The sequence below is a fragment of the Benincasa hispida genome, chromosome 11, assembly GCF_009727055.1.
Source record: "Benincasa hispida cultivar B227 chromosome 11, ASM972705v1, whole genome shotgun sequence".
NCBI lineage: Eukaryota > Viridiplantae > Streptophyta > Magnoliopsida > Cucurbitales > Cucurbitaceae > Benincasa > Benincasa hispida.
In genome coordinates, this window is record NC_052359.1 from 11,714,412 (window position 1) to 11,741,014 (window position 26,603).

General features: G+C 33.5%; 3 protein-coding genes across 4 annotated transcripts; 2 read left to right on the forward strand and 1 right to left on the reverse strand.

Annotated features, from left to right (window-relative positions):
- Positions 1–8,207: 8,207 nt before the first annotated feature.
- On the forward strand, positions 8,208–11,636 carry LOC120091264 (THO complex subunit 3). The gene is made up of 11 exons (XM_039049217.1): positions 8,208–8,414; positions 8,510–8,605; positions 9,214–9,343; positions 9,427–9,518; positions 9,657–9,725; positions 10,123–10,180; positions 10,283–10,382; positions 10,572–10,658; positions 10,810–10,888; positions 11,023–11,155; positions 11,266–11,636. Exons 1-11 carry the CDS (start codon positions 8,349–8,351, stop codon positions 11,298–11,300), a joined length of 945 nt encoding a protein of 314 aa, XP_038905145.1. The 5' UTR covers positions 8,208–8,348; the 3' UTR covers positions 11,301–11,636.
- An 828-nt stretch (positions 11,637–12,464) lies between these two features.
- Positions 12,465–13,872, reverse strand: LOC120091553. Of its 2 annotated transcripts, none has more exons than XM_039049643.1 (2): positions 13,076–13,872; positions 12,465–12,878 (listed from the first exon to the last, which is right to left on the reverse strand). In XM_039049643.1, exon 1 carries the CDS (start codon positions 13,755–13,757, stop codon positions 13,101–13,103), a length of 657 nt encoding a protein of 218 aa, XP_038905571.1. In that variant the 5' UTR covers positions 13,758–13,872; the 3' UTR covers positions 12,465–12,878; positions 13,076–13,100. The 2 variants fall into 2 exon arrangements, with proteins under 2 accessions (XP_038905571.1, XP_038905570.1); XM_039049642.1 differs by having other exon boundaries at positions 12,468–12,878; positions 13,095–13,871.
- Positions 13,873–18,912: 5,040 nt separating this feature from the next.
- On the forward strand, positions 18,913–19,817 carry LOC120090557. The gene is made up of 2 exons (XM_039048284.1): positions 18,913–19,252; positions 19,324–19,817. Exons 1-2 carry the CDS (start codon positions 18,913–18,915, stop codon positions 19,815–19,817), a joined length of 834 nt encoding a protein of 277 aa, XP_038904212.1.
- Positions 19,818–26,603: the final 6,786 nt, after the last annotated feature.

Consider the following 26,603-nt stretch of genomic DNA (forward strand, 5'->3'; position numbering starts at 1 on the left):
TGAAAATAGTTTTCACATTGTAAAACATACAACTAATGCAAAAAAAGGCATCAAGTTATACAATAGCTAGGTTGAGAGAGTAAACGATCAATCAAGGATTCTATACGATAGATACTCGTTACTAAACGATCGAGTACCCAAGTCTAAACGAAAAATTTCATCCTTCTCCCACTTACTTGATCATTTCCCCGATCGTCTAGTTCCTCCATCCCTCTTCCTAAATCCATACAGAGCCCATACCTCCTGGATTCTCATACCGAGAATACCAAGGTAGCCTTATGGTAGTGTTGAGTTTTTGTTCGAGGGTTGAGGATCGAGTTGCACTCATTGCTAATCAAGGATATTCCAGAGGCGTGTTGCATTCGTGCTGTTAGGCACCTTGCTGAGTTCGATCGAGGAAAAACCAGAAGAAAAGTTCTTCAAAGGTATGTTCACTCGATCCCTTGTTTGTTTTCACCTTTGTAGCATGTTGTAATTTACTCGTTATGCATAAATATTGTTGTTTGATTGTAAATATCTTGTTTTTTCACGATGGAGTTTGGAACGATCTGCTTCCGCTTATTGGTTCTCTATATTCAGAGTTTCTTCATGACCCACTAACTTTAAAAGTCTGGTGTTAAATAACTTAACTTCACAAATTTCAACAGTGTTTATTATTGAAGCTTTCCATAAATGTTGTTGTTTGATTGTAAATGTCTTTTTTTTTCACAATGGGGTTTGGAACGATTTGTTTCCGCTCATTGATTCTCTATATTCAGAGTTTCTTCATGACCCACCAACTTTAAAAGTCTGGTGTTAAATTACTTTAACTCCACAAATTTCAGCAATGTTTACTATTGAAGCTTTCCACATTTTTGAGAAACTCCATCTTCCTCACTTTCTCCTTTTTGCACATTTGTCAATAACTCCATCCTCATAATTCAACACCCTAAACATACACCCATATATATTTTTTTAGCTCCAACGTATTAGCTTCAGATTTTAGAATTCCACTCAGCGCCCCAAACACTCCCAAAATTTCATTGAGATAATTGCCCCAAAGACTCATTTTAAAGGTCCAAAATGACAAATGACCCAGTTTTTGAAGAAAATGTTAAATGTCCCTTTGTTGATGTCATGACTACGTAAAGTTATAGTATTGCCTTTTTTTTCTCTTCTTCTTCGGTGTGAGAAATCCTCCTCTACACGTCTTCTTTTTCTTCGGCTTCTTCTCCTTTGTACATCTTCTTCTTCTTCTTCTTCGGCACAACGAGTCCACGTGAGCAGTTCTGACGCGACCAACTTCGGTGAACAAGAAACGAGAGAGAAGTCATTTTGTGGGTGAGGAAACAAAGAGAGAGCAAGACAATGATTTGTGAGTGAAAAAAAAGAAGAGAGAGCAAGACCAGCGATAGGCGAGAGTAAGACTGCTTTTTTGTGTACCCGCAAGTATATTTTGGTAATTTCATCGAATTTGACATCACAGAGGGTCATTCGACATTTTTTTTTTCAAAAATCGGGTCATTTCACTTTTTTTTTTCCTAATTTTTTGGTCATCTATCCGACGGACCCATGTTCATTTTGAAACTAAAGGACCAAATAGAAAACAAGAGAGGAAAAATCAACTCCAAAACTAAAATATATTTAACATTTTTTTAGTTCTTTATTTTCAAATTTTTGTCTCTATATCACCAATCAAATCACCCTTAAAAAAGTGACAAAACAAACTCTAAAAAGATCCATGAATAAAATATTAATAGAAGAATATGAATTGTTAGAAGGATTAAGGATAATTAATCCCTCACACAAGCTAAAGGAAAATTTGTACGGATGACCCAAAAATTGGGTCCAAAATGTCCAATGACCCATTTTTAAAAAATAATGTCAATTGACCCTCTGCTGACATCATCGCCATACCAAATTACGTAAATTGCCCTTACTTCGTCTTCTGACCTTTTTACTAAGAACCCACCAAAACTAAACTATTCTTCATTCAAATTTTCCAAGGTTAACGACTTCGTATCGCTCATAAATGAAAAAACTATTTCCGGCTTGCAAACGATTCTACTGTCGGTTTGTAATCGAATCTTATTGGTAAATCTTTCAATATGGTTTTTTTTGTTTGTTTTTTTGGTTTTCGATGTGTTCTGTGGTTGAAGAAGAGTAGAAAGAGTTTGTGAGCGAGATAAGTGAGAGTGAAATCAGTAGAGCGTACCGGAGAGAGCAAATGTGAGGAGATAAGTGAACCTATGGTTTTTTTGGTTTTTTTTCTGGTTTTCGATGTGTTATGTAGTTTAAGACGAGTACAAAGAGAGAATGTGAAAGAGATAAGGGAGAACGACATCGGAGAGAGCGACAGCGAAGAAAGCGACACCGGAGAGAGTGACACTGGAGAGAGCGATTCTAACGAGAGTGATTCTAGCGAGAGCGATGCCAACGAGAGTGAATCTAGAGAGATTTAAACAGAATGTTGTTTTACATTTTTTTTCCTGAAGGAGTTTACTGATTGAATTTTTTAATAAATGCAGGAGTGATTTAAGATGTCTACACGTTTTAGAATAGCCGAAGCGGACCGATTTTTCGGTCAAGTAACCAGCTTGGCCCACATTGCTAATGCAAACAAGATTTTCAAAGAGAAGCTCATGCCAACGCAGTTGGCCATGTTCAAGAGAATAGTTTTTGGGCGATTTGTTAACGTTGATATGGTGTTCAACAGCCCAATTGTCCATCACATGTTGCTTAGAGAAATGAAGAGGACAAAATTAGACTCAATGTCATTCTCTGTCTGTGGGAAGGTTGTCACCTTTTCGAAGGATGACTTTTTGGTGATGACTGGTTTGTGGCAATCCCCATCATGAGTTGATCGGAACCAACAGTCCTCATATGAACTTGCTATCAAGTATTTTGGTAATCGAGTGACGAAGGACACTTTACACCTCCGTGAACTCGAAGAAAAATACAAGGACTTAGAGTTCGAAAATGATGATGATGATGCTGTGAAGATTAGCCTAGTTTACTATACTGAGGTCGCAATGATGGGAAAAAATAAATAGAAAAATGCAGTCGACCTCAAATGTTTCAAGGGCGTTCAGAACTTGGAGTACTACAATAGTTTTGATTGGGGTACCATTATTTGGGAGAAAGCATTGGATGCCCTAAAGACTGCCTTGAATGATAAGAGTAGTCTATACAAGACGAGGGTCAACGCAAATAAAAACTACATTGTGAAGTACTCCTTACGTGGATTTCCACAAGCGTTCCAGGTAAATTTGATTAACATAATAATCGTGTTGTTTGATCTAACATTACTATTGTTCTTAATATATTTTAAATTTTATTTAGGTCTTACAAGATCCTAGCTGACATGTTTGCCTTACTCACCATGCCACATATAGAGGCTGACATGTCTGGCATCCCAGAGGCAGACACTTTTAGGATTGTTACGACCATAGAAGGAGTTCCACTAGTGAGTAATTTATTGATCAATAATATTTTTTTATATTTTTATATTTCTTGATGAGTAATGTTTTGTTATCATTTATGTAGGAATCTCGAAGAATTAGTCGTAAAAGAAAACTGATTGATAAATATACACCCCCAACCCAAGTAAAGAAGAAAAGTGTGGCTAAACACCCTCTCCCAGGTGTAGCTACGTCAATATCTGTCCCATATAATGTAGCACACGATGTTCCACACAATATCCTAACAGAAATGATGGGCTGGATCTCGGACAACAATACAGACAATGAGGTTCGAGAGAACTCCTTCAAACCACTCAACAAGAAATTCTTCAAGGAATTGATTACCTTGAATTCGTTGGTCGAGTGCGATGTAAGTGTCCTAGTCTTTACGTCTCTACATGTTGGCTATCTTGTACTTTTATTGACATATTATTTTTCGTGTAGACCATAAATACTTTATTTTATTTTATGAAAGATAAATTTTATACTCGGCCCGACATGTGCATGGATAAGTTCACCATCTTGCCAATTGGTATAACAGTAAATTTTGATATTTCGTTTCTTAACTTCTCATTTCGTTAAGTTTCCTGGTATTTACTTCTTTACTTAACTTCTCATTTTATTTGACAGAGTCCCCTCAATGATCGTGGCAGGGTATTTAAACGAATAAAGAATAAGTCACTTCTGGAGGCTGCCCTAGTTTGAGAAGATGAAGACACGTATAAAGACTACGTCATCGGTAAATTCGATGTCAAATGGGCAGATGTGGATTTCGTTTACATNAGATGAAGACACGTATAAAGACTACGTCATCGGTAAATTCGATGTCAAATGGGCAGATGTGGATTTCGTTTACATGGCGATGAATATCAGTGACCACTGGATGGTCCTTGCAATGGATATTAACAGAGGCCATATATTCGTGTTCGATTCACTTCCGTCATACATACGAATGACAAAGCTGGTGAATTAGCTAGAGCCATTGACGGTCACAGTACCATCCCTACTTCACTACTGTGACATGGATCGATCAAAACCGGACCTGTCCACAGCCCATTGGAAAATCTCGCGACCTAAGAACGTCGACATACAACACGAGTCACTTGATTGTGGCATCTTCACAATAAAACTACTGGAACACCTGTGACTGGGCTGATCCATCCATAATCACTCAGGAGAAGATGAGTGAATATAGGATGCAATTAGCGTGTCAGCTTTGGGTAAACACTCCATATTTTTTATATATATAGAACATTGTACTTTTTATTGTATGTAAAAACATTCACTTATTTTTTATGTATGTAAAAACATTCATTTTTTTTTTATGTTTGTAAAAACATTCATTGTATAATTGAACATATATTTTTTATGAAAGTTCAAAGTTCAATATCAGAATTTTATCTAATGAAGCTACTGCTCTTTTCATTGTATAACTAAACATCTATTTTTTATGTAAGTTCAAAGTTCAAAGTTCAATATCAGAATTTTATCTAATGGAGCTACTGTTCTTTTCATTGTATAACTGAACATCTATTTTTTATGTAAGTTCAAAGTTCAAAGTTCAATATCAGAATTTTATCAAAACATGCATAATTAAGCTTAGAACATTATATGGTTCAAGGTTCAATGTTCAAAGATTGAGAGAGTGAGATGTTGAGAGAGAGCGAGATATTGAGAGAGAGCGAGATTGTGAGAGAGAGCGAGATTCATGGAAAGTGAGATCGTGAGAGAGAGCAAGATGTTAAGATAGAGCGAGATTGAAAGAGAGATTTGTTATCCATTTTGTTACAAGTATGAAGATTGAGAGAGTATGAAGTCATTTTTTTTGTTACATGTATGAAGATTGAGAGAGTATTTGTTATCCACTTTTGTTACAAGTATGAAGATTGATAGAGTATGAAGTTATTGTTTTTTGTTTTCAGCATGAAGATTGAGAGAGTATGAAGTTATCCATTTTTGTTACAAGTATGAAGACTGAGAGAGTATGACGATGAAGAGAGTATGAAGATTGAGAGAGTATGAATATTGCTATTATATAAATACTCCAGCTTGTTATTGCTTTTTGTTTACAAGATGAAAGTATGAAGTATGAAGTATGTTACAAGTATGAAAAAGTATGAAGTATGTTACAAGTACGAAAAAGTATGAAGTATGTTACAAGTACGAAAAAGTATGAAGTATGTTAAAAGTATGACGTATGAAAAAATGATCAATGGTATTTATAACTAAATTGGATGAGGGGTGTTTGTGTCTCGGTCTCTGGCATTTTCGGTATGTCGCACGGTTGTAAGCGATTTTGTACAATTTTGGCTGTTATGTCCATAATTCCCACACCGACCACACTTCATTTGTCTACGAAATTCTCCTCTTGATGGTATTCTTTTCACTCTTTGTCGCTCAGCTTGTGGTACAATCTTCGGAGGAAGGATAATCTTTTCTACGTATCCAGAAGGTCTTTTCCATTCAGATATGTGGCCAAGTGGATTTATAGGTTCTGCATACGCAGTCATTAGAGAGTCCACTGTATAAAATCGACTGCAAAGACCGTGGATGGGTATATTTCTTTCCTTGGCAACAACAATTGCATGGGAACATGGGATACCAAGTGAGTCGAATTCCTTACACGTGCATTCCTTCGTGTGAAGATTGACAATATCGTCCAATCGATTATCTCGCACGTGTATTCGATAACAATCAATAGGCTCCACCTGATATCGTCTGCCCTTATCATCTTCACTTGCCAATCAGGTTTCATAGTAGTCAGAGTGCAATGTCATTCAAGATGCCCAGTAATTCCTCCGTTCATAGAACTACGATTGGAGCATTCTTTGATGAGTTGACCAACAACCGTAGCCGTTGCTTGTCTATGTAATACAAGGCCGAAAACTTGCAAAACCTCTAATACAATGCCCTAATACTATAAACATATACTTTAAATGCACCTCATCCTCAAGTTCAATCTCAAAGACTGTACCCGGATTCTCTATTTTTAGCGCTTCTCCATAGGCGTGTAGTATGGAGTCTGAGTATTCTTGAGTACCTCTAGTGAGATCATACACGGCTTCCCTTGCATGTCACGCTTTATCATAACTTATGTTCAAGCCATAATCTCTCCTCATATCCTTAAATATATAACAAGGTTTATAAATACGTCCTATGCCCGTGAACTTATCTTTGATGAGTTGACCAACAACCGTAGCCGTTGCTTGTCTATGGTCGTGATTCAAAATTCCTATGGAACATGTGTGCGAACTGCAATACTTTGTGATCTTGAATATATCAGACCCTTCCATTTTGACTGCACGAAGGCTCCACTTACATGTCTCCCCAATGCATTTGACAGTGAACAGAGATTTGGTTGATTTTCTGATCTTAAATTCAAAATTTCTGTTGATGGACAGAATAAACAATCTCATTTTCAAGTCCTTTTTGCTAAAAAATAGTTGACCAACTTCAACGTCATCTGTCCCAGATGAAGAGGTGCCAGGCATAATCAACTCTGTCCTATGACTTGAAGACACAGATGGTGGAACCACTGAAGCTGTTGTAGAACGATGCACATCTCCATGATCACGATCCATTTCATTCATTCCTGCGGGTTGCTCATTCACATCCACATCCACTGAAGGACCATAATCCATATAATTGAATGTTGATGGTACAATGTTGGTAGACAGTGGAATATCAATGTTGGTAGACAATGGAATATCATCCTCTTCCCGACGAAACTGATATGATTCCTTATATTATCTATCCACAACCGTATCATCATAACTCACATTTCCAAATCCTATTCCAACCCTTTCGTCTTGTTTAGACTTCAACATTACAATTATCTGAAGTTTACTAACCTCTTCTCGCAAAAGAAAGAAATGAAGATCATCATCATCTGTTATGCATTGTGGAGGGGCTTCAAATTCAAGATTAGATTTAACTTTCAGGATAAGATCAAACTCTGAAGAACTGATTTTTGTAATCCTGTAAATGCGAGATTTAAGTTCTTCATAATTCACTGTAGGGGGCACAACGATTCCTTTCAACTGTCCCCCAATACACGAACTTTCATTCTCATCCCAAGCACCTCCAAATCGAATAAATAGACATTTTTCTGTCATCCTACAAAGTAAGAGAACATTTGTCATTAAGCTGTACAAGCAATTGAAGTGTACTCTCGCTCTCTCAATCTCACTCTCGCTCTCTCAAAATCTCGCTCTCTCTCATAATCTCGCTCTCTCTCTTACTCTTCCTCTTTCTTACTCTCTCTCAATACAAAATTTCGTAATGCTACTCTTCCAGAAATAACACATAAAAAATAATTAAACTGACTTAAAATAATTCACCTTTTTGAAAAGCTGTTCCTTTCTTAGAAAGCCTCGTCTTGGAAATCCCCATTCGAAAAATCTCCGTTCAACAAAACACCGTCGAAAACCAGAGAAGTAATCACCTTTGAAATAGAGTTTAGAGTTTAAAGAAATCACCATTGTAATGTGTTTAGGTATTATTGATTTGATTTAAGGCTTCCGTCATGACATTAACAAAAGTAGATTGTCGAGCAATCACATCAAACCAGGGAATTTTAAGCGAGAGCGTTTTAATCAGACAATAGCGAGATTTACCTCGTGAGGTTGGTGTAAGGGCAATTTACATAATTTGGTATGGCGATGATGTAGCAGAGGTCAATTGACATTATTTTTTAAAAATGGATAATTTGACATTTCGGGCCCAATTTTTGAATCATGTACAAATTTTCCCAAGCTAAACTGCTTATGGATTAGCGAATGGCGAGCATAATTCACTGAAATGTATTAGCGATTATCCAAAATCCCTCGCACAAAATTTGGTCTTCACATGGAACCGAAATCCCTCCTCTAAATCGCAGAATTTGAAATCGTTCCATTGCAGGAGGACATGGAGGAATCAGCGCCAATTTTCAAGAATCTTCACAGCAGAGAGTATCAAGGTCACAAGAAGAAGGTTTTTATCATATCCCTTCCTTCATTCTGCTTTCTATGGCGATTTCATTCTCCCCTTTTAATCTTAACTTCATCTGTTTCTTGTAACTGCTAAAGGTACATTCTGTCGCATGGAATTGCACGGGCATGAAGCTTGCTTCCGGTTCCGTTGATCAAACTGCTCGAGTTTGGCATATTGAGCCTCACGGACATGTATGCTTTCGTATCATACCTGGGTTTTGTCGATTCTTTGATTCTTTTCTGGAATCGTCCTCTAATTGCTCGACTAGGGTTTGAGTTATTTTTTGTATTTATTTTTTGGGTTCTGTAAGTGGTTGAATTTGAGCTTAACTCTTGTTTTAATACTTGTTTCTTCATCCGGCCAATATGATAAACGTATTTGTCACTTGCCCAAGTAGTGTTTGAGTTTATATCTGATTTTTAGGCTGTTTATGTGGGGATTTTCTATAGTTGAGTTCATGAATGAAGTTATGGAAAGAGATTTTTTTTTATCTTTTCTTAAAATAAAAATCAAAGGGTTAGGGAAAGCTTCAACTTTTGCCCACCTCCTCTTTTTACATATTGTTCGATAAGCTCTCGTGTTTTCCTTTCTTTTAAGTTCTGGAAAATGGGGGTACGATTTACAGAATTCTGTAGTTGTGTATACTTGTGAAAGTGTGTTACATTCGATACCTCCTGAGACTTGTTTTGAATGAATTCTGTGGTTTTACCACAACATTTAGTGTTGTATTGTTTGTATGTCTTTAAACTTACAACCCTGAACAAATCATTTCAATCATGTCAGATGATGTTTGCTTCAGGGTAAGGTTAAGGATGTTGAGTTGAAAGGGCACACTGATAGTGTAGATCAGCTATGCTGGGACCCTAAACATTCTGATCTTATAGCGACTGCATCCGGGGACAAAACTGTTCGACTATGGGATGCTCGTAGTAAGTGTTTGAAACTGAGATTTTAGAAGTAACTTATCCAATTAAAGTTTAGAATATGGTTCATTTAAAATTTTGTTCTATAGATGGGAAATGCTCTCAGCAAGCTGAGCTCAGTGGGGAAAATATCAACATCACCTACAAACCTGATGGGACGCACATAGCTGTTGGTAATAGGGTATGTTGTAGGGTGAACTTTGTGCATTATAGGGCTGATTTTTATTTGTTATTGCTTTAAAGTACATCTTGAGATGTTTATATCCCTGTGAAATGTTGACCATTTCAGTACTCACTGTTTTCTTGCATCATTTTGCAGGATGATGAACTTACAATTCTGGATGTTAGGAAGTTTAAACCAATTCACAAGCGCAAGTTCAATTACGAGGTAATGTTTATCAACGATAGTGAATGGTAACTCAACCATTGATCATTGATGGAAACATAAAAAAGGATTGTATTAACTGTTAAGAGATTTAAAAGCACAACAAGACATTAAAGAATCTGACTGCTTTGACGTGTTGATGTTGGTCTGTCTTTAAAATTATGTCCAATTTTAGTAGAGGCTGTCTTTGTTCTTGCAAGCCCTTGACAGCTCCCTTGTTATTAATGTATAAAGGAGGAAACATGTGAAGGGGAGGGTCTAAATGTATCTTTCAAATAGGGTGATATAATATGGACCCTTTGTTGGGTTAATTAGTAACTGGTGCGGGCAGGAATTGATGAGTCTTTTGTTTTACTTTGATTGTCTACATTGACAGGAGTTTTTCAATATCTTTTTCCAGGTGAATGAAATTGCTTGGAACATGACTGGGGAGATGTTTTTCCTGACAACTGGAAATGGTAATGATCTGCAGCAATGACGTTTCTTTTAATGCAATAACTGAGGAGATATTGTTGCTTTCACTCTGTTGAATAATTTTTCATGTCAACTTATGTGCTCAGGTACTGTTGAAGTATTAGCATACCCGTCTCTTCGGCCAATTGAAACTCTTATGGCTCACACAGCCGGTTGTTACTGCATTGCAATTGACCCAGTTGGAGGGTGAGTTTCAAAGTTGTCTTACCTTAAGTGAATCTTCTTAACTGTGAGTTCTTGCATGAAATATGCACTCAGGATTTCTTCTACTAAAAAATTGGTGGTTCCAACTTTCAATTGCTTGCTTTAATTATTGTGAAAACTTTTGCAATCAGCCATAGGGAAAGCTAAATGACTTCATTGTTACAATCATAGGTATTTTGCAGTTGGAAGTGCTGATTCATTAGTTAGCCTATGGGATATCTCACAGATGCTCTGTGTGCGAACATTTACAAAACTCGAGTAAGTTTTTTTTGTTTGATATATACAGCAATTAGTTTTCTTCTTTCCTCAATTCATGTTTTGTTAGTTGAAACACAATGACTGCATTACGCAGTGACTTTTTCATATACTGAAGACTAATATTTTCTTGTCACTTACTTTACTTCCATAGATGGCCTGTCAGAACAATAAGTTTCAACCACACAGGAGAATACATTGCTTCTGCTAGTGAGGATTTGTTCATTGATATAGTAAGTATTTTAGTGCCTCTCCTTTCTTTTAATATCTGATCTATGGAAGGCCTAGAATCACCCTTCCTTTCCTTTGGTTGAAGATAATTAGTGGCAAAACTGGTTCATGGATAGTGTTTTTCTTTTGCCTACAGTCGAATGTTCAAACGGGACGAACTGTTCATCAGATTCCCTGTCGGGCTGCAATGAACAGTGTTGAGTGGAATCCAAAACATAATTTACTTGCATATGCTGGGGATGACAAGAACAAGTATCAAGCTGATGAAGGCAAGTTATCTGTGCATTGATGCTTCCAACTAATCTTTTTAATTTCATGCATAGGAAGCTTTACTTTCAAGACACTTCACAATGTGTTATCTTCATTTTGCTTATTGCAGGTATTTTTAGGATCTTTGGGTTTGAAACTGCATGAGAAATGGATCAATCATGAAGTTTTCCAATTATGTGATACCTTTATTATGTTACTTCTTTTCTGGCAAATGTATTGAATTCCACTTTTTAGTGGCTGTTTACGATAAAGTTTGTCAAATTTTTCCTTGAAACAACAAAAATCTGTGGTTGTGTTATCTTTTGGAAAGTTCACCGTGCCAAACTTTAAGGGATTTTTGTATGGATGACCTAAATTGCGAGGGAAAGATGAGATTTGCCCCGGTTTCTTAAAATGAGGGGTTTTTGATCCTTCATTGATGTCAACACTAAGTGAAATTATGAAAATAGAACTCTTGTGCTCATGCGGAATGATTAGTCACGCTCTTTGTTTTTCGCTCTCTTGCTCTATTCTTCCCTTTTCTTTTCCCACATATTGATATTCTCTCACACGTATCGCTCTTCTCTATCTTGTTGTTCGCTCGTTTCTCTCTCATTTTTTCATTCTCTCCTAGTCTCGCTCTCTGTCATTTGTGCTACACTGCCAGCAAGTTTGTGCTTGTCCAATTTGGTGTGGTAGCTCGCTGGAGAAGAGGAAGAAGAGAGAAAAAAAATCTTCGTGCAACCTTTAGAAAAGAAGAAAAAAGAAAAGAAAAGAAAAAACTCCTCAAACAAGAAGAGGAAGAAGAAAGACAAGAAAGAAAGAAAGAAAGAAAAGATTGATCTATGAATTCACTCACACATTCGTGCTGTTAGAATTTTTTTCTTTTAAAAAGTGGGGTTTTTTTCAGTTTGGTCCTTCAAAACAGCTGTACGGTTTTCTCCCAGCTTAACTTGTGATAAAATAATAATTTGAAACAGTCATGCCTGCACACCTCCCAAACTTTTTTTCTAGTAGAGATTTTAGTTTCAAGGTGTGTACTTTTTCTTTTTAACTATATAAAAAATATAAAAAATGTAAAAAAGAACAAGTAGATCTTTTAACAACAAGAGCATAAAAAGCATCTCACTAATAAATTTAGGTTAGAGATTCAAATATGATATCTCACTAGTAAGTGTTTTTTTCTAGTTGAACTATGAGCGTAGTAGTCTAGATGCACACTAGATTCTGAAAAGATGAGTGAAATTCGAAATGTATCCAAGTACTTTTCAATTCATAATTATGCAACTTTAACATGAATGTAAATAATAAAGTTGTTACTTCGTAAATAGAAGCTTTGAAAAATATAATAATAACGAATGAGGTATCTATAAAATAAACATTAGCCAAAAAGTTACATATGGGGCCAATTTCAATGTTGGCAAGTTATTATTAAGCCTAGAAAACATAACAAAAGAGTGCACACAAGCAGTGTTGCTTAATTAACACTGATTTTGGTTCACTTCAAACAACACCTAATCTTGTTGTGTACTTTTACACTTTCTTCACTGTCTCCCTCTCTTCAGAATGATAAATTTGTAAAGATTCTACAAAAATGGAGCCCCCCCTGTTCTCCTCCTCCCCTGCTGCTTCCAACATCTTTCTTTTAAAAATGCTGCTTTTTATGACGGACCCGTCTCTTGCTTCATCCTCCAAATTCCAATACAATATTTCAAAACCACCCCCTATAAGTTCTTCAACCACCTGCATTTATTTACAAACCCAAATAATTAGAAATCAAAATGAATCCATTTTGACATTATTGAATGATGCTGCAATAAAAATAAGAGCAAATTACAAAAAACATCCTTGAAATCCGGTGACAGTTGCAATTATATAAATTATTTGAGGGTCCAATTTTAACGTTAAAAATAAATCATACGGTAATTAGGAGGTTGTACCTGGCAGATGGGATATTACCTGGACTTAAAAAGCACAAAGTATGAACTTGGAAGCAGCAAAAACAATAGCAGAAAAGCCTAGAAGAAAAATGGTGATAAAATTCCTAGAAAACCAAGTGAGAGGTCCCCATTTAATCTCCACACTAGAACTCTTCATCCTATTCCCAATTTGAGGCTCTTTAGACAAATTAAAACAAGACCCTTTCATTCTAAGTTCTTGAACACATCTTGTAAGTGCTCTGTTTTCAGTCTTCTCCCTCTGCAACTGCCCTGATGCCTTCCAATATAGCCACAATTTCAGCTGCACCACGATCACAAACACCCCCGACGTCGCCCCCATTGCCACAGCCGGAACCCACCATTTTTTGCACACATTGGGATCAGACGAAGTGTACAAGAGAGTGAGAGACAGGGCATGGAAGAGGAAGAAGAAGCAACAGAGTTGGAAGATCTGTTGCTTTAAAGACTCCATTTTGGTTTCTCGACGTCCGATTCGGAGACCGAAGAGATGCTCGTCCCGTTGCCAAAGCTTTAAGAGGAGTAAATGGCCAGAGCTTTCGGAAATTTGCCGCAATGGGTGGTGTTGTATTACAGAGATCATAGGGTTTTGATTCTGAGTGTGGTTTTCTTGTTCTACTGGGATTTCAACTATGTGGGCGCCAGAATCTTTGGTTTCTGCCATGAGGAGATTTGAATTTTGTTAATGTTGAGTCTGAAATTGGAGAAATGGGGATTGGAATTTTGTTGGGTTTTGAAAGAAAGAGGTTTCTTTTGTAAGATATTTAAAGGGTAGTTTGTTGAATAACGCCTGATGAGTGATGAATGTGATTTTCCAACGGATATATTTCTTTCCGGTTCAACGGTCGAATTGTTAAAGACTTTTTATATATTATTTATATTTATTATATTTGGTTGAAACGGTATTTTCTTTTGGGCCTTTAATATTTCGGCCCATTCTGGCCCATCTCAAGTGAGTTTTTATTGGGATATTTGTAATAGACTGTAAAATAAAGAAAAAATAAAAAAATATATATCACCACTTTAAAATATTTACAAATATAGAAGTGTTAATTAGTCAACATTTATTTTTTTTCTAATTTTTAATTTTTCCCTCCCTTGTTTTGTTATACACATTTTTTTAATTTTCTTTCTTTTCTTCGGTTTTTGCTGCTTTTTTTTTTTTTTATTTCTTTTATCCAATTTTTGTTTCTTCCCTTTCCTTTCTTTTTCTTTTCTTTTTTTTTTTATAATTTTCTTTTCTTTCTTTTTTTTTTTATAATTTTCTTTACTTTTCTTTTTTTCTTTTTTTTTTTTTTTTATAATTTTCTTTCTTTTCTCTAGTTTTTGTTTCTTCTTTTTTTTTTCTTTCTTTAATTTTCTTTTCTTTATTCGTTTTTTGCTTTTTTTTAAAAAAAAAAATAAGAATATGAGTCTGAGTTTCATACCCAAGACTTGAAAGGATCCAATTCATATGTGACTTAGCACCAATAAGTCAATTATCAAATTTGATTATTATAATAAAATATTAAATATGAATAACAAATGAAAATGAATTTGAAAGAAACTACTTTTTTTTAGTCCACAAATTTGCACCATTTTTAGAAACATTTCTTAACATTTAAAATAAGAAATGAGAATAGTAATTAAACAAGTTTATTTCTAAAAAAAATGAGAAATGTGAACGATATCGAACAGGCCAATAGTTTTTTCTTTTCTTTTTTTTTTAATTTTTTTTATAGAATTTTAAGAGTGAAATAAACTTGAAAAAATGGCATAGATGACCCAAAATGAAGGACACAAATTGCAATATTTACGTATTGATAATAACAATTATTGGTGACAATATTAATGATAGGATTTAGATAGATATCAATCATATTCATGTATTAGTGATATCGAATTTAGGTAGATATCAGTGGTAGAAGTCTATTATTGATAATCATGATAAAACTTTCTCAATAATAGCTATTGATAGTTTTGAGTGTTAGTCTTTCGAAATTGGTAGTCACTAATGAAAGCCTATTAGTGATAGCTACTAATATTTTCTATTATTAATAGCTTACTCTTAGATGATTTTTTCAACAGTTAATATCCACTTATAGAAGACTATCATTGATAGCCAGCTTAGAAAATTTAATTAATAAAGTTGAATCTCGAAGTAAAATGTAAGTAGAATGCCTAGAAGTTATCACTAATAGCTACAAGCTATCAACGATGACATGTTATTTGATGGTAAAAAGGAATGATAGAAATTATCTCTGATAGCATGTTATCAATGATAGAAGCTATCAACGATAACTGCGATATAAGTAATATTAGTGATATCGATGATAGAACTTAGGTGATATCCATATATCGATGATATTAATAATATAAAAGTCAATTCCATTTGATGAAAGTCTATCATTGATAGCCACTACTAAAAGTTATCAATGATAGCCATAGCTATTAGTCATATCCGTATATCAGAGATATGACTTAGGTATATATCAATAAAATGAATGATATTAATGATATTAGTGATATGAGTTAGGTAAATATAGAGATAGTCACTTATACACCTCTTATTGATAGATTTCTATCAGTCACTTATAGACATCTTATTGACAGACTTCTATCATTTATAGCATTAAATGTTAATCTTTAAAAGATGATAGTTTTCTTTCAAAAATTGATAACTGTTTATAAATTCTATCATTGACATCCATTGATAGTTTTAGGTATTAATATTTCAAGTTTGATTACAGTTGATCAAAGTGTATCAATGATAGCCACTAAAATTAATAGCAAATTGAAAGGTGATATTTCAAGTGTTACTATTTTAATGTTGTATTGATATTTCTCAAATAAAAAATTATCACGGATAGCAACTATCAATAATAGCAACTGATTGTAGCTATCAATTAATAGTTTTCAATTTGAGAAAATTGGAAGAAGAAGTGTGAAATACTAGGCTGCGCATGAACTTTCTAGTCATTTATCTATATAGCTATCACTAATAGCTGCTATCAGTGATATCTGTCACTAAGTTTGTACCATATCCTTAATATGTTTATCTTTGTTCTACATTTTTTTTTAATTATTTTGGGTCTGGATTGTTATTTATGCAATCAACCATTTTATTTTTAATTTTTTAATCACACTTTTTGGACTAATAATTAAAATGTATAACATTATTTTTAAATAAATTAAAAATATAGCAAGATGTTTAGAATTTAGTTTAAAAATACTTCAAACATGGTTCATTTCATCGTGTCTTTCTTGCAAGGACTTCTTAAAATTTTTCATAAACTTTAGGAATTTATTTTCTAATTTATTTTGGTTTTTTTAAAACAAGATGAACTTTTGTTAAATTTACTCATAAACTAAAATAGAAAGAATATTTTTACCTCGACTGAGTTACAGATATTAGTATTAATATTAACATTAATATTAGTATTCTTATTTAGCATATATTCTTAGTTTATTTTAAAGAGTTTAAAAAAAATGATTTAGGATAAATAACCTCATCCCGACAATTTATATTAGCTACACATAGTAACGGATCTAGAACTTCATGTTAGGGACAATTTCATATAAAATTAGAAGTTTAGTCCATGTACTTCTAAATTCGTGTTTATATATGGTCTCGAACTTTAAAATGTATATAATATGTATTTATTTTTTTTGTTATTTGGTGTCAAATAGGTCGATAGTTTCAAGTTTATATTTAATTAGGTCTCCTATATATATATATATTATATTATATATATTATATATATATATATAAAATTAAAAATGAATTATTTACTAAATTGAAAATTTAAGGACCAATTAGATACAAAATTAAAAATCTTGTCCGATAAAATTATTGATTTTTAAATAACTTTATTACGTCTAAAGCTTATTGGATACAACATTGAAAGTTCATGGATAGGTTAGATATTTGTGACTTGGAAAATTTCACAAAATGACCAAAAATCCAAAAACTTTTCTACTAACGACCTCTTCCTAAAAACTTTTCTACCATTGATCTTTTGCTCATGTGAAATTCCAAAATTACCCCTAATTTTTAAAACTCCTCAAAATGCACCACATTTCTTCTTCCTTCAATGTTTTCTTCAACCCTTCATTCAACGTGCATTCAATATAACACCAACATTCCACCAAAACATTTATTCCCAACTAATATTCTTCCAATAGCATTGAAGAAAACGGAAGGTCACTCTCGGTATTCACTTTCTGTCGAACTCCCCATGAAATTCTCTCATTGTTCTCTCGTAGCTGTCTCTCAGAGTTTCAGTCCAACATCTTCATTGATCGCTTTCATCGTTAGATTCAGAAACAGAGAGAATGTAAGTGATATTTTACGATTTCTTGTCCCATATCGCTTTCATAATAAATGTCGTTTAGCATTAAATGAACGATCATATAGTAATATATACCCAATCGTTCATTACAATATAAACGATCATCCATAAATTACTAGACGATCGTTCGTTACAATATATACAATGGTTCATAAATTACAATACGATCGTATAGTAAATTATAAAAGATCGTGTAGTAATCTATACACGATCGTTTAGCAAATTATAAATGATCGTGTAGTAATATAAACACAATCTTTCATTATAATATAAATGATCGTTCATAAATTACTAGACGATCGTGTATAAATTACTACACGATTGTATAGTAAATTATAAACGATTGTGTAGTAATTTATACACGATCGTTTAGTAAATTATAAACGATCGTGTAGTAGTTTATCAACAATCATATAGTAAATTATAAACGATCGTGTAAACATTTATAAATGATCGCATAGTAATGTATAAACGATCGTTCACTTATCAATAATTTGTTTATCCTATTGTAGATCAATTATGCTACTTTGCATCTTTGTACGATTTGATGGGGATTGGGATGAGTCCAGAAGAAATTATATTGGTGGTCATATAAAAGGTCTGAAAGTCAGAAATGATATAACAGTCAGTGAATTAATGAGTATGATGTACCAACGACTGAATATCGATCCAGATATGTTTGATATACACATCAAATGTTGTTACAATCTATTGGTCTCGGCTCCCTCAATTGACATAGTTGACGATGAAGATCTTAGCTTCTTTTTAGAAGGCAGTGATGCATCCTGGATGTCATTATTTGTATCATTACACGTTACGAAAGTCATGGAGTGCACACGGACAATATGTACTGGCATTGCAATCCAATCGATCAACCTATTTTAACCAGTCAAAATTGTGCGTTTGTAACCATTCCGACACGCAATATTCATACCATGTCTTCACTTGATGATCATATTGAGCCATATAACTTGGGGGATGACCGAAGTGGAGCTTGGTTTGACCAGAACAGTGAACCCAGATGTAATTCAAAATTCGCACTGAATATGGATATGGACAATCTTCAGGACTACAAACTTCTCCAACACCTAACATCCATGTTCCAACCCCACCTGCTCCCGTCCCACCAGTTGTGATGCCTTCGGTTCTAATGCATTCCACCGTTCCAACTGAACCATTTGTTGAAATACCCAGACCATCAGAGGACCCATCGTATGATGCCTCATCACAATACCTCATGATTGTCTGAATGATAAGGATATAAAGGTCGATCAAATTTTATTTTCGAAATATGATTTATCAGTTAAATTATCGATGCTTGCAATAAGAAAGAACTTTGACTACCGTGTAAAAAAGTCAACAAAGAGCTTGCTAACTATCCAGTGTTCGGTAGAGAATGCAAGTGGAGGATCCATGCAAAAAAAAATGAAAGAAAGTTATTCCTTCAAAGTGACGAAATATCCCAGCGAACATACATATTCTTTTGGAATGAGAATTGATAATCATCGACAAGCAAAAAGTTGGGTTATTAGACACTTAATTAAGTCCAAATACGAAAAAGTTGGTCAAACCTACCGTCCAAAGGATATAATTGAAGACCTTCAACGAGATTATGGAGTGAACATAAGTTACAGGCGGGCTAGTGTTAGGGCATATGGCGAGGCACTTAAGCTTGCAAATCCAGGTACGATATTTGAGGTTGAAGTAGAGGACGAACAATACTTTAAGTACGTCTTCATGGCACTTGGTTCGTGTATCAAAGGTTTTCTAAACTGCAGCCACTTAGTAATCGTTGTTGATGGGACCCATTTGCACGAGAAATACAAAGGTGTGTTGTTAGTAGCAACGTGTATTGATGGCAATAACAACGTATATATCCTATCACCTTCAGTATTGTAGATGGTGAGAACGATGCATCATGGACTTGGTTCATGACTCATTTGAAGGCTTCAATAAGAGACGTTCCCAATTTAATGATTATATCAGATTGTCACATCTCAATTGTAAAGGCTGTTGCAAGTATATTCCCTGATGCATTTCATGCCCTATGTATATACCATATTCGGAACAATTTGGTTGACAAATTCAAGAATAAGGAAACAATCCCACACTTCTACCTAGCGGCGAAAACTTATAGAATGTTTGAGTTTCAGATGTATTGGGCTAAACTCCATCAATATCCTGGTGTGACGGCCTATCTTGAAGAGATTGGATTAAACCAGTGGGCAAGGGTTTATCAAGTCCATTGTAGGTATGACAAGATGACGACAAATATAATAGAATGCCTCAATGGAGTGTTGAAAGATGCACGAAAACTACTAATCACAAAGCTATTAGAGCATATTCAGGAGTGGCTACAAGGTGGTTCTATATCCGACGTACACATGCAATGACATGCATAAATATTGTAACTGATTATGCAATGAGTATTCTTAAGGAATTGGAATTGATGTCTAGAACATATTATGTTTCCCCGGTAGATATGCATATAATCAATGTGGACGATGGATATTTGAGGGGGTTGGTTGATCTTTGTTCATGGACATGTACGTGTATAGAGTTTAATTGCCTCGAGATCCTGTGCTCCCATGCAATATTTGCAACGACCCTGAGAAATAGTAATGTTCAAACATTATGTGCAAAATGGTTACTAGTTGAGTGTGTGCTTGCTACTTACGCCGAACAATCTTCCCAATCGGACACAGACAAGAATGGGTTCGAAGACCAGATCTTGGAGATTTTGAACCAATTCTACCATCGCAGATAGCAAGTGTAGGTCGACATCAAACTGTTAGGATACTTTCAATTGGAGAGGAGCCACGACAAATACATAGGTATACACGATGTGGTCAGAGAGGATATAACAAAAAAACGTGTAGACAAACATTGATAACACCTGATACTGACCCATTTAGATTAAACAATATGTAATTTTTTTAGGCGATCGCTTAGTTATTTCTAGACGATTGTTTACATATTCTTAAACGATCTTGCACATAATCTTAAATGATCTTTTACTTAGATTTGGGCGATTGTTTAGTTATTTATTTGCTTAGTTAAATGTACAACACCAATTATATTCTACAAATTTAGAACAAATTTATCTAAATGATCGCATAACAAAAACTAAACGATTGCATAACAAAAACTAAACGATCGTATAACAAAAAACTAAATGATCGGATAACAAAAACTAAACGATCGCATAACAAATATCTAAAGATCGCGTAACAAAAACTAAATGATCACATAACAAAAACTAAACGAACGCATAACAGATATCTAAACAATCGCGTAACAGTTAGCCAAACGATCACATAACAAATTCTAAATGATCGCATAACAAAACCTAAACGATCGTATAACAAAAACTAAATGATCGCATAACAAAAATTAAACGATCGTATAACAGATATCTAAACGATTATGTAACAGTTAGCCAAACGATCATGTAACAAAAACTAAACGATCGCGTAACAGATATTTAAACAATCACATAACTGTTAGCCAAACAATCGTATAACGGATATCTAAAAGATCGCGTAATAGTTACTAAATGATCGCATAATAGATGTCCAAACAAACACGTGACAGTTAGCACGATCACTTAGTATTCTCTATACAATCATTTAGTAATCTCTATTCGATCGCTTAGTAATATCTTAATGCTCGCTTTGTATTCTCTATCCGATCGGTTAGTATTCTCTCAATGATCAGGAAATGAGCGAAATGGAGGGAGACCCTATTTGTAAAGTATTCGTAGAGACGCACGTTCACCAAACGGTCTAAAGGCTTTTTTAAAAATTGTGGGTAATTTTGGAATTTCGCATAGGCAAAAGGTCAGTGGTAGAAAAGTTTTTAAGAATAGGCCATTGGTAGAAAAGTTTTTGGGTTTCGGGTCATTTTGTGAAATTTTCCTTCTAACTTATTGGACTCAAAATTAGAGATTTTAAATATTTATTAGACACAAATTAAAAAATTTAGCGACTAAACTTGTAATTTAATAATTTTATAAATGTAACATCTATTAGTTTTTGAAAATTGTATTTGTTTCCTCTCCATTTCTTTCAATGATTTTGATCTTTACTAAGTAGAATAGTTGAATTTTTAGTCAAATTTCAAATTCCAAAAAACATAATTTTAGTTTTCAAAACGTGGATTGATTTTTTAAAACATTAGTAGAAAGTAGATTACAAAACAAAGAATCCTAAAGGTAGAATTGATGTTATAAACATTATTTTCAAAAACCAAAAGAATCAAACGAGACTTAAATAATTATCATATCAAATCTTAATAGTCAAACCAATTAAAAAGTATTGACAATCCAAAGTTTGAAAAAAGGCAACAAAATTCTGGAAAAGTATGAGTTTAATTTCTGCAGCCATGGCATGGTAGTTTATGTGTTGTATATGGTCTTCTTAGCACAATTTTCTTATTGGTGTCACATCAAGTATCAAAAGAATGATAAGAAAAGAAAGAAGTGACTTCAAAAAAAAAACAAAAAAACTGACTTTTCAATATATATATATTATCCATTGGGTATACTCAAAAGCCAATTGAAACTCTCCACGTCAACATTAAAATCTTTACAAAATCTAATCCCTCACTCTATTCCCCACATGTATAAATCTAATATTCACATCATATATATATATATATATATAGTTTTAATTTGATTTGAATCCACGACATTTTTTAGTACTACATCTATTATTGGATTGAAAATTGAACTTCTGACCCTAAAAAAGAGTGTGTGTTACTCAACTAAGCTCACTTTAATGTCATAACATATTTTTTTAATGATTGGAATGAAGAAGAAAAGAGAAAGAGAGTGAAGGTAGTTCTAAAAGCCCTACACCCTAGGGTCGATGAAGGACAAATTGAGCTTGAGAACGACGAGAAATAAAAAGAATAATAAACTATATACTTGTGACTGATTAGAGAATGAGAGAACTTCATTGAAGAAAAGTTGGTTCAAATAAGCTTTGTTTCTATTAAAAGATGATGATTGGTCGAGTAGAATCCTACCCTTGGAATCCTCTCCATTAATAAAACTAGTAATGTTCTAGTAATGATTCATGTGTCATGCACGTGTTTATGAAATGTATAGTTTATTAATTTATTTTTTATGGTTGAAAGGATTGATTTGAATGTTGAAAATTCATTTATATTTATTAATTGTAAATCATACTGATGAAGAATATTGAAATAGCTTCTACTATTCTATACTTTATAAATATGAAATCTATTTCTAAGAAAGAAATTGTAAAATTAGTAATAGTTGCAGAGATTCGGAATGTAACACCAACTACACCCGAAATAGTGGTGTTCTGTGGACATAAAATGTATTTATTCGATTTCAAAGTTAATTTTCACATATCATAAATCTATTTTGTAAAGTGAAAATATGAAGGATAACCTTTATTGTTCTAACATCTCTCAACGAATACCTAAACTCGATAAATCACCTTTTATATGGATCACATCCATACATGAATGGATATATTCATTTGATGTGTAACTACCTACAAATACAATCAATAGAAACCTAAACTCGAAAAGTCGTGTCTCAAAGATTTAAGGGCATCAACGAATATTTAAACTCGAATAATCACATTTTTATACATGGATCACATTATACAGGAATGGATAAACTGATTGAATATGTGTAACCACTTGGACCCATTGAGTGTGTCCCATCGACATAAGGTTGCATCTCTATTGTCTTAATATCGCTCAACAGACACCAAATGAAAAGTTGTGCCCTGAAGATAGAAGGGCAAAGTAGTCTTTTATTAAATATGTAGGGGTAAAAAGGAAATGTAAAATTTCTCCTACTTTTTCCTTTTAATATAGCATAGATGAAAAAGACATAAGCATAGAAGATTAGAAATTGAAAAACATTCAGTGAGATTATTGTAATTTTCTTCAACAATTTTATTTTTTTAAAAAGGAACATATAATAGAGACACGTGAGTTTAGGCATTTCGTGAGAAATTTTTAATGAAAATTGAAATGAAAACTCAAGCGAAGATGTAAATTAAATACACTTATTCAAGTTTGAATTTTAAAATGATGAAATTAAACGTTAAGGGTTAAAATTGAAACAAATCTTCCAAAATTTAGGTTTAAATTGATGAAATTGAAAGTTTAGAGTTAAAATAATATAATCCGCCAAGTTAAATATTAAAAACAAAATTTTCAAAATAAATATATTTTATCATTGACAAATGATTATTTGGAGACATTTTAGTTGGCTTTTTAGTAATACAAAGAAGAACAAAGAACTAATGAGATATTAAATCACTAGACACAACAACATCGATCTATGGGGTAATCTTCAAGATAGATACTAAATACTTTGGTTCGCTATGCATTACATGCTAGAAAGTGAACAATAAAATTACAGATTCATGGACGAAAGGAGAAGCTTATAACAATGTCTCACTGATGAAAAGCTCGAATGCCATCAACAAATGGTTGGACATTGTTGTTGAAACAATTTCAACCTTCAAGTAAGTTCAATCGAATCATTGAATCTATTTCAAACCATAAAGTACAAATTCTTGCTTCTTCAATTGTAATAATTTTGTCTAGGTGAGTAGCACCATTGGCGAGTTGAATAGTGTTGATGAACTTCAGAGCTTTTTGCCTCGAAATCATAGAGGTTCACCATTAGAATTACGAATAACGGCTCCAAAGTCCACCTCTCCTTGGTGAAGATAACATTATAGTTAAGCTTATACAAGACTACGAGTTACCCTCCAGGAGCTTCCAACCATTGATGCAAACATCATCAATAATCAAAAGAAAGGGCGTTTGGGGCTATGAAAAACTCAGATTTCTCTTGAGTAGCATACGTCCTCAACAAACTTCGGAACCCAATGGATAGGGTCAAGCTCCATCTTCTTAGCCATATCAAAAATACCATCGAGTTGTCTTGGTTCTAGATGGCAGCAGCAACCAATGCGAAAATTTGCATTTCTATCGGACTTAGAGCATTTGAAACCCAATAAAAAAGAAAAGCAAAAGTTAGCATATTTTATTTTATATATGATAGCACATAGAACCAACTTCTCCAAATATTCCTCGTTCGTTTACAATCCTAGATAGCATGAAACTCTATTTCAAGAGTATTTTTGCAAAGAGGGCAATAGCCTTAATCACAAATTTTCCTTAGTAGGAAGGGCTCCAATACAAGCATGCCACATAAAGATTTTTGTTTTTGAAGAGATATTTATATTTCATAATAGGTACTACATTTCTGTGCTCTGATGCTTCATTGACGTAGAAGCCTCATAAGTAAGATCGTGAGCTAACATGTATCCACTTTTACCAGAATATAACCCTTTCCGATCATAATTGTCAAAAAAAGTGTACCACGAAAGGAGTGTGAGCTAAATGAATGCTTATGATAGACACCATAACCCTGGAAGAAAAGATTCACAATCTTTCAATCATTCTAATTGTTACTAATTAAGCTGATGATAGAATGGTTGGCCATAAACGAGAGAGAATTTTGAACGTTTGCTCTCGAGGTACCCATTATGCACATAAATATCAATAGTGGCACCATTACCTTCTCTCCACCTTCTTTAAATAGCCAATTTATTGCTTCATAGAATGCCTCACCAAACATAGGACGGACAACTACCAACACAGACATGCAAAAAATTCCTATGAAAAAAGTTATTTAGACTTACAAGTTTTTGTCAAGAGGGAATATGGTGAGCTTTGAATTTTGTTTTAGAAAATATCAATGGGAGAGCCTTTTCATTAAAAAATAATAATAAATTTACTCGACAATTAATATATAAAAATTGAAAATCATACATGACATCATTTAACACCATTTACATAAATTGATGTAATAGTTGATACGTAAAAAAAATAATTATATATAGATGACTTTAGTGATATGTTTAGGTCTGTATTAACCTTCGGAAATAATCTATATAAAAAGATTTAGTACTGAAGTCATGTTGAAATTGGTTTCAATATAATGGTCCTTTTACGACACAACAATCGACTCGTTCGACATCCATTATAACAACAACGATCACAAATTTCAATATACTAGTAAATAGTGGTCATGTATGCTTTTTCTAATTTGATAACTTTCCTAATTTATTTGAATAAATAAGATATTCTTGGAATAAGTTTCAAAGTTCAATGGTAAAAATTGAAACTTTTTTTTTTTTTTTTTTGTTGCATGGCTATTTACAAACTCCTTTGGTCCTAGGGACATATATAATTGAAACAAATCTGATAGTTTAAGAGTGTTTGGTATAATTAACCAAATAATTATGTGGCAAAGGCCAAGATATTGTAAACTCTTTTGTTTTTTCCTCCAAAATTTACATCTACATGAACTATTTTCTAGTTAGATTTGAAATCATATTTTAAATGGACCAATCCAATTGTTTTAGTCCAAACAGAATACAAACTTAAATGTATATACAAAGCTTTAATAAGTGAGTTGTGAATAAGAGAAGAAAAAGAAAAGGGTAGAAAGAATAATAATAGAGTTGATAGGACAATGATTTCACATGCAAATTTGCTTGATGTTGAAGTTTAAGATGAAAGATTATTAATGTTGACTGTTGTTGGGTACTATGTGTCAGTGTGTTTCATTTATTATTAACATTAGAAAATGAAGAGTACCACAAATCCCATCTCTTTGCCCTACCAATCCCCATTTGCATATCTCAATCTCCATTTTCACATTTACTAACATTATTGGTCCACATGGAATAGTAATTGAAAAAGTATGGTCATTCTCTTCATCATTATCAATGTCAAAAACATTCATTTTCACTTTATTTGGTTGGTTATTTTGATAACTTCACAAAATCAAAAATTGAAGAAAAACATTATTTACACTTAGGTTGTTTTTTTTTTTTTTTTAAAATAAAATTTTTTAAATAACTTTCAAGGTAAAAATATGTTGGGGAATTGGAGCATAGATAAAATTTAATGTTTTGTTCTGAAAAATGGCAAAATCGTTCAAGAATAAGATTGATGGCAACTCATGTGCCACAAACTCCTAAATCTCTGATTTACCCTTGTTTGGTTCTAGTTGTTGTTGATGAAACTACAAATACCAGGTAATTGTAGAATAAAAAACATGGTCGAGTTATGTGTACAGTGATTGTTGATATTCCTTAAGAACAACTGTC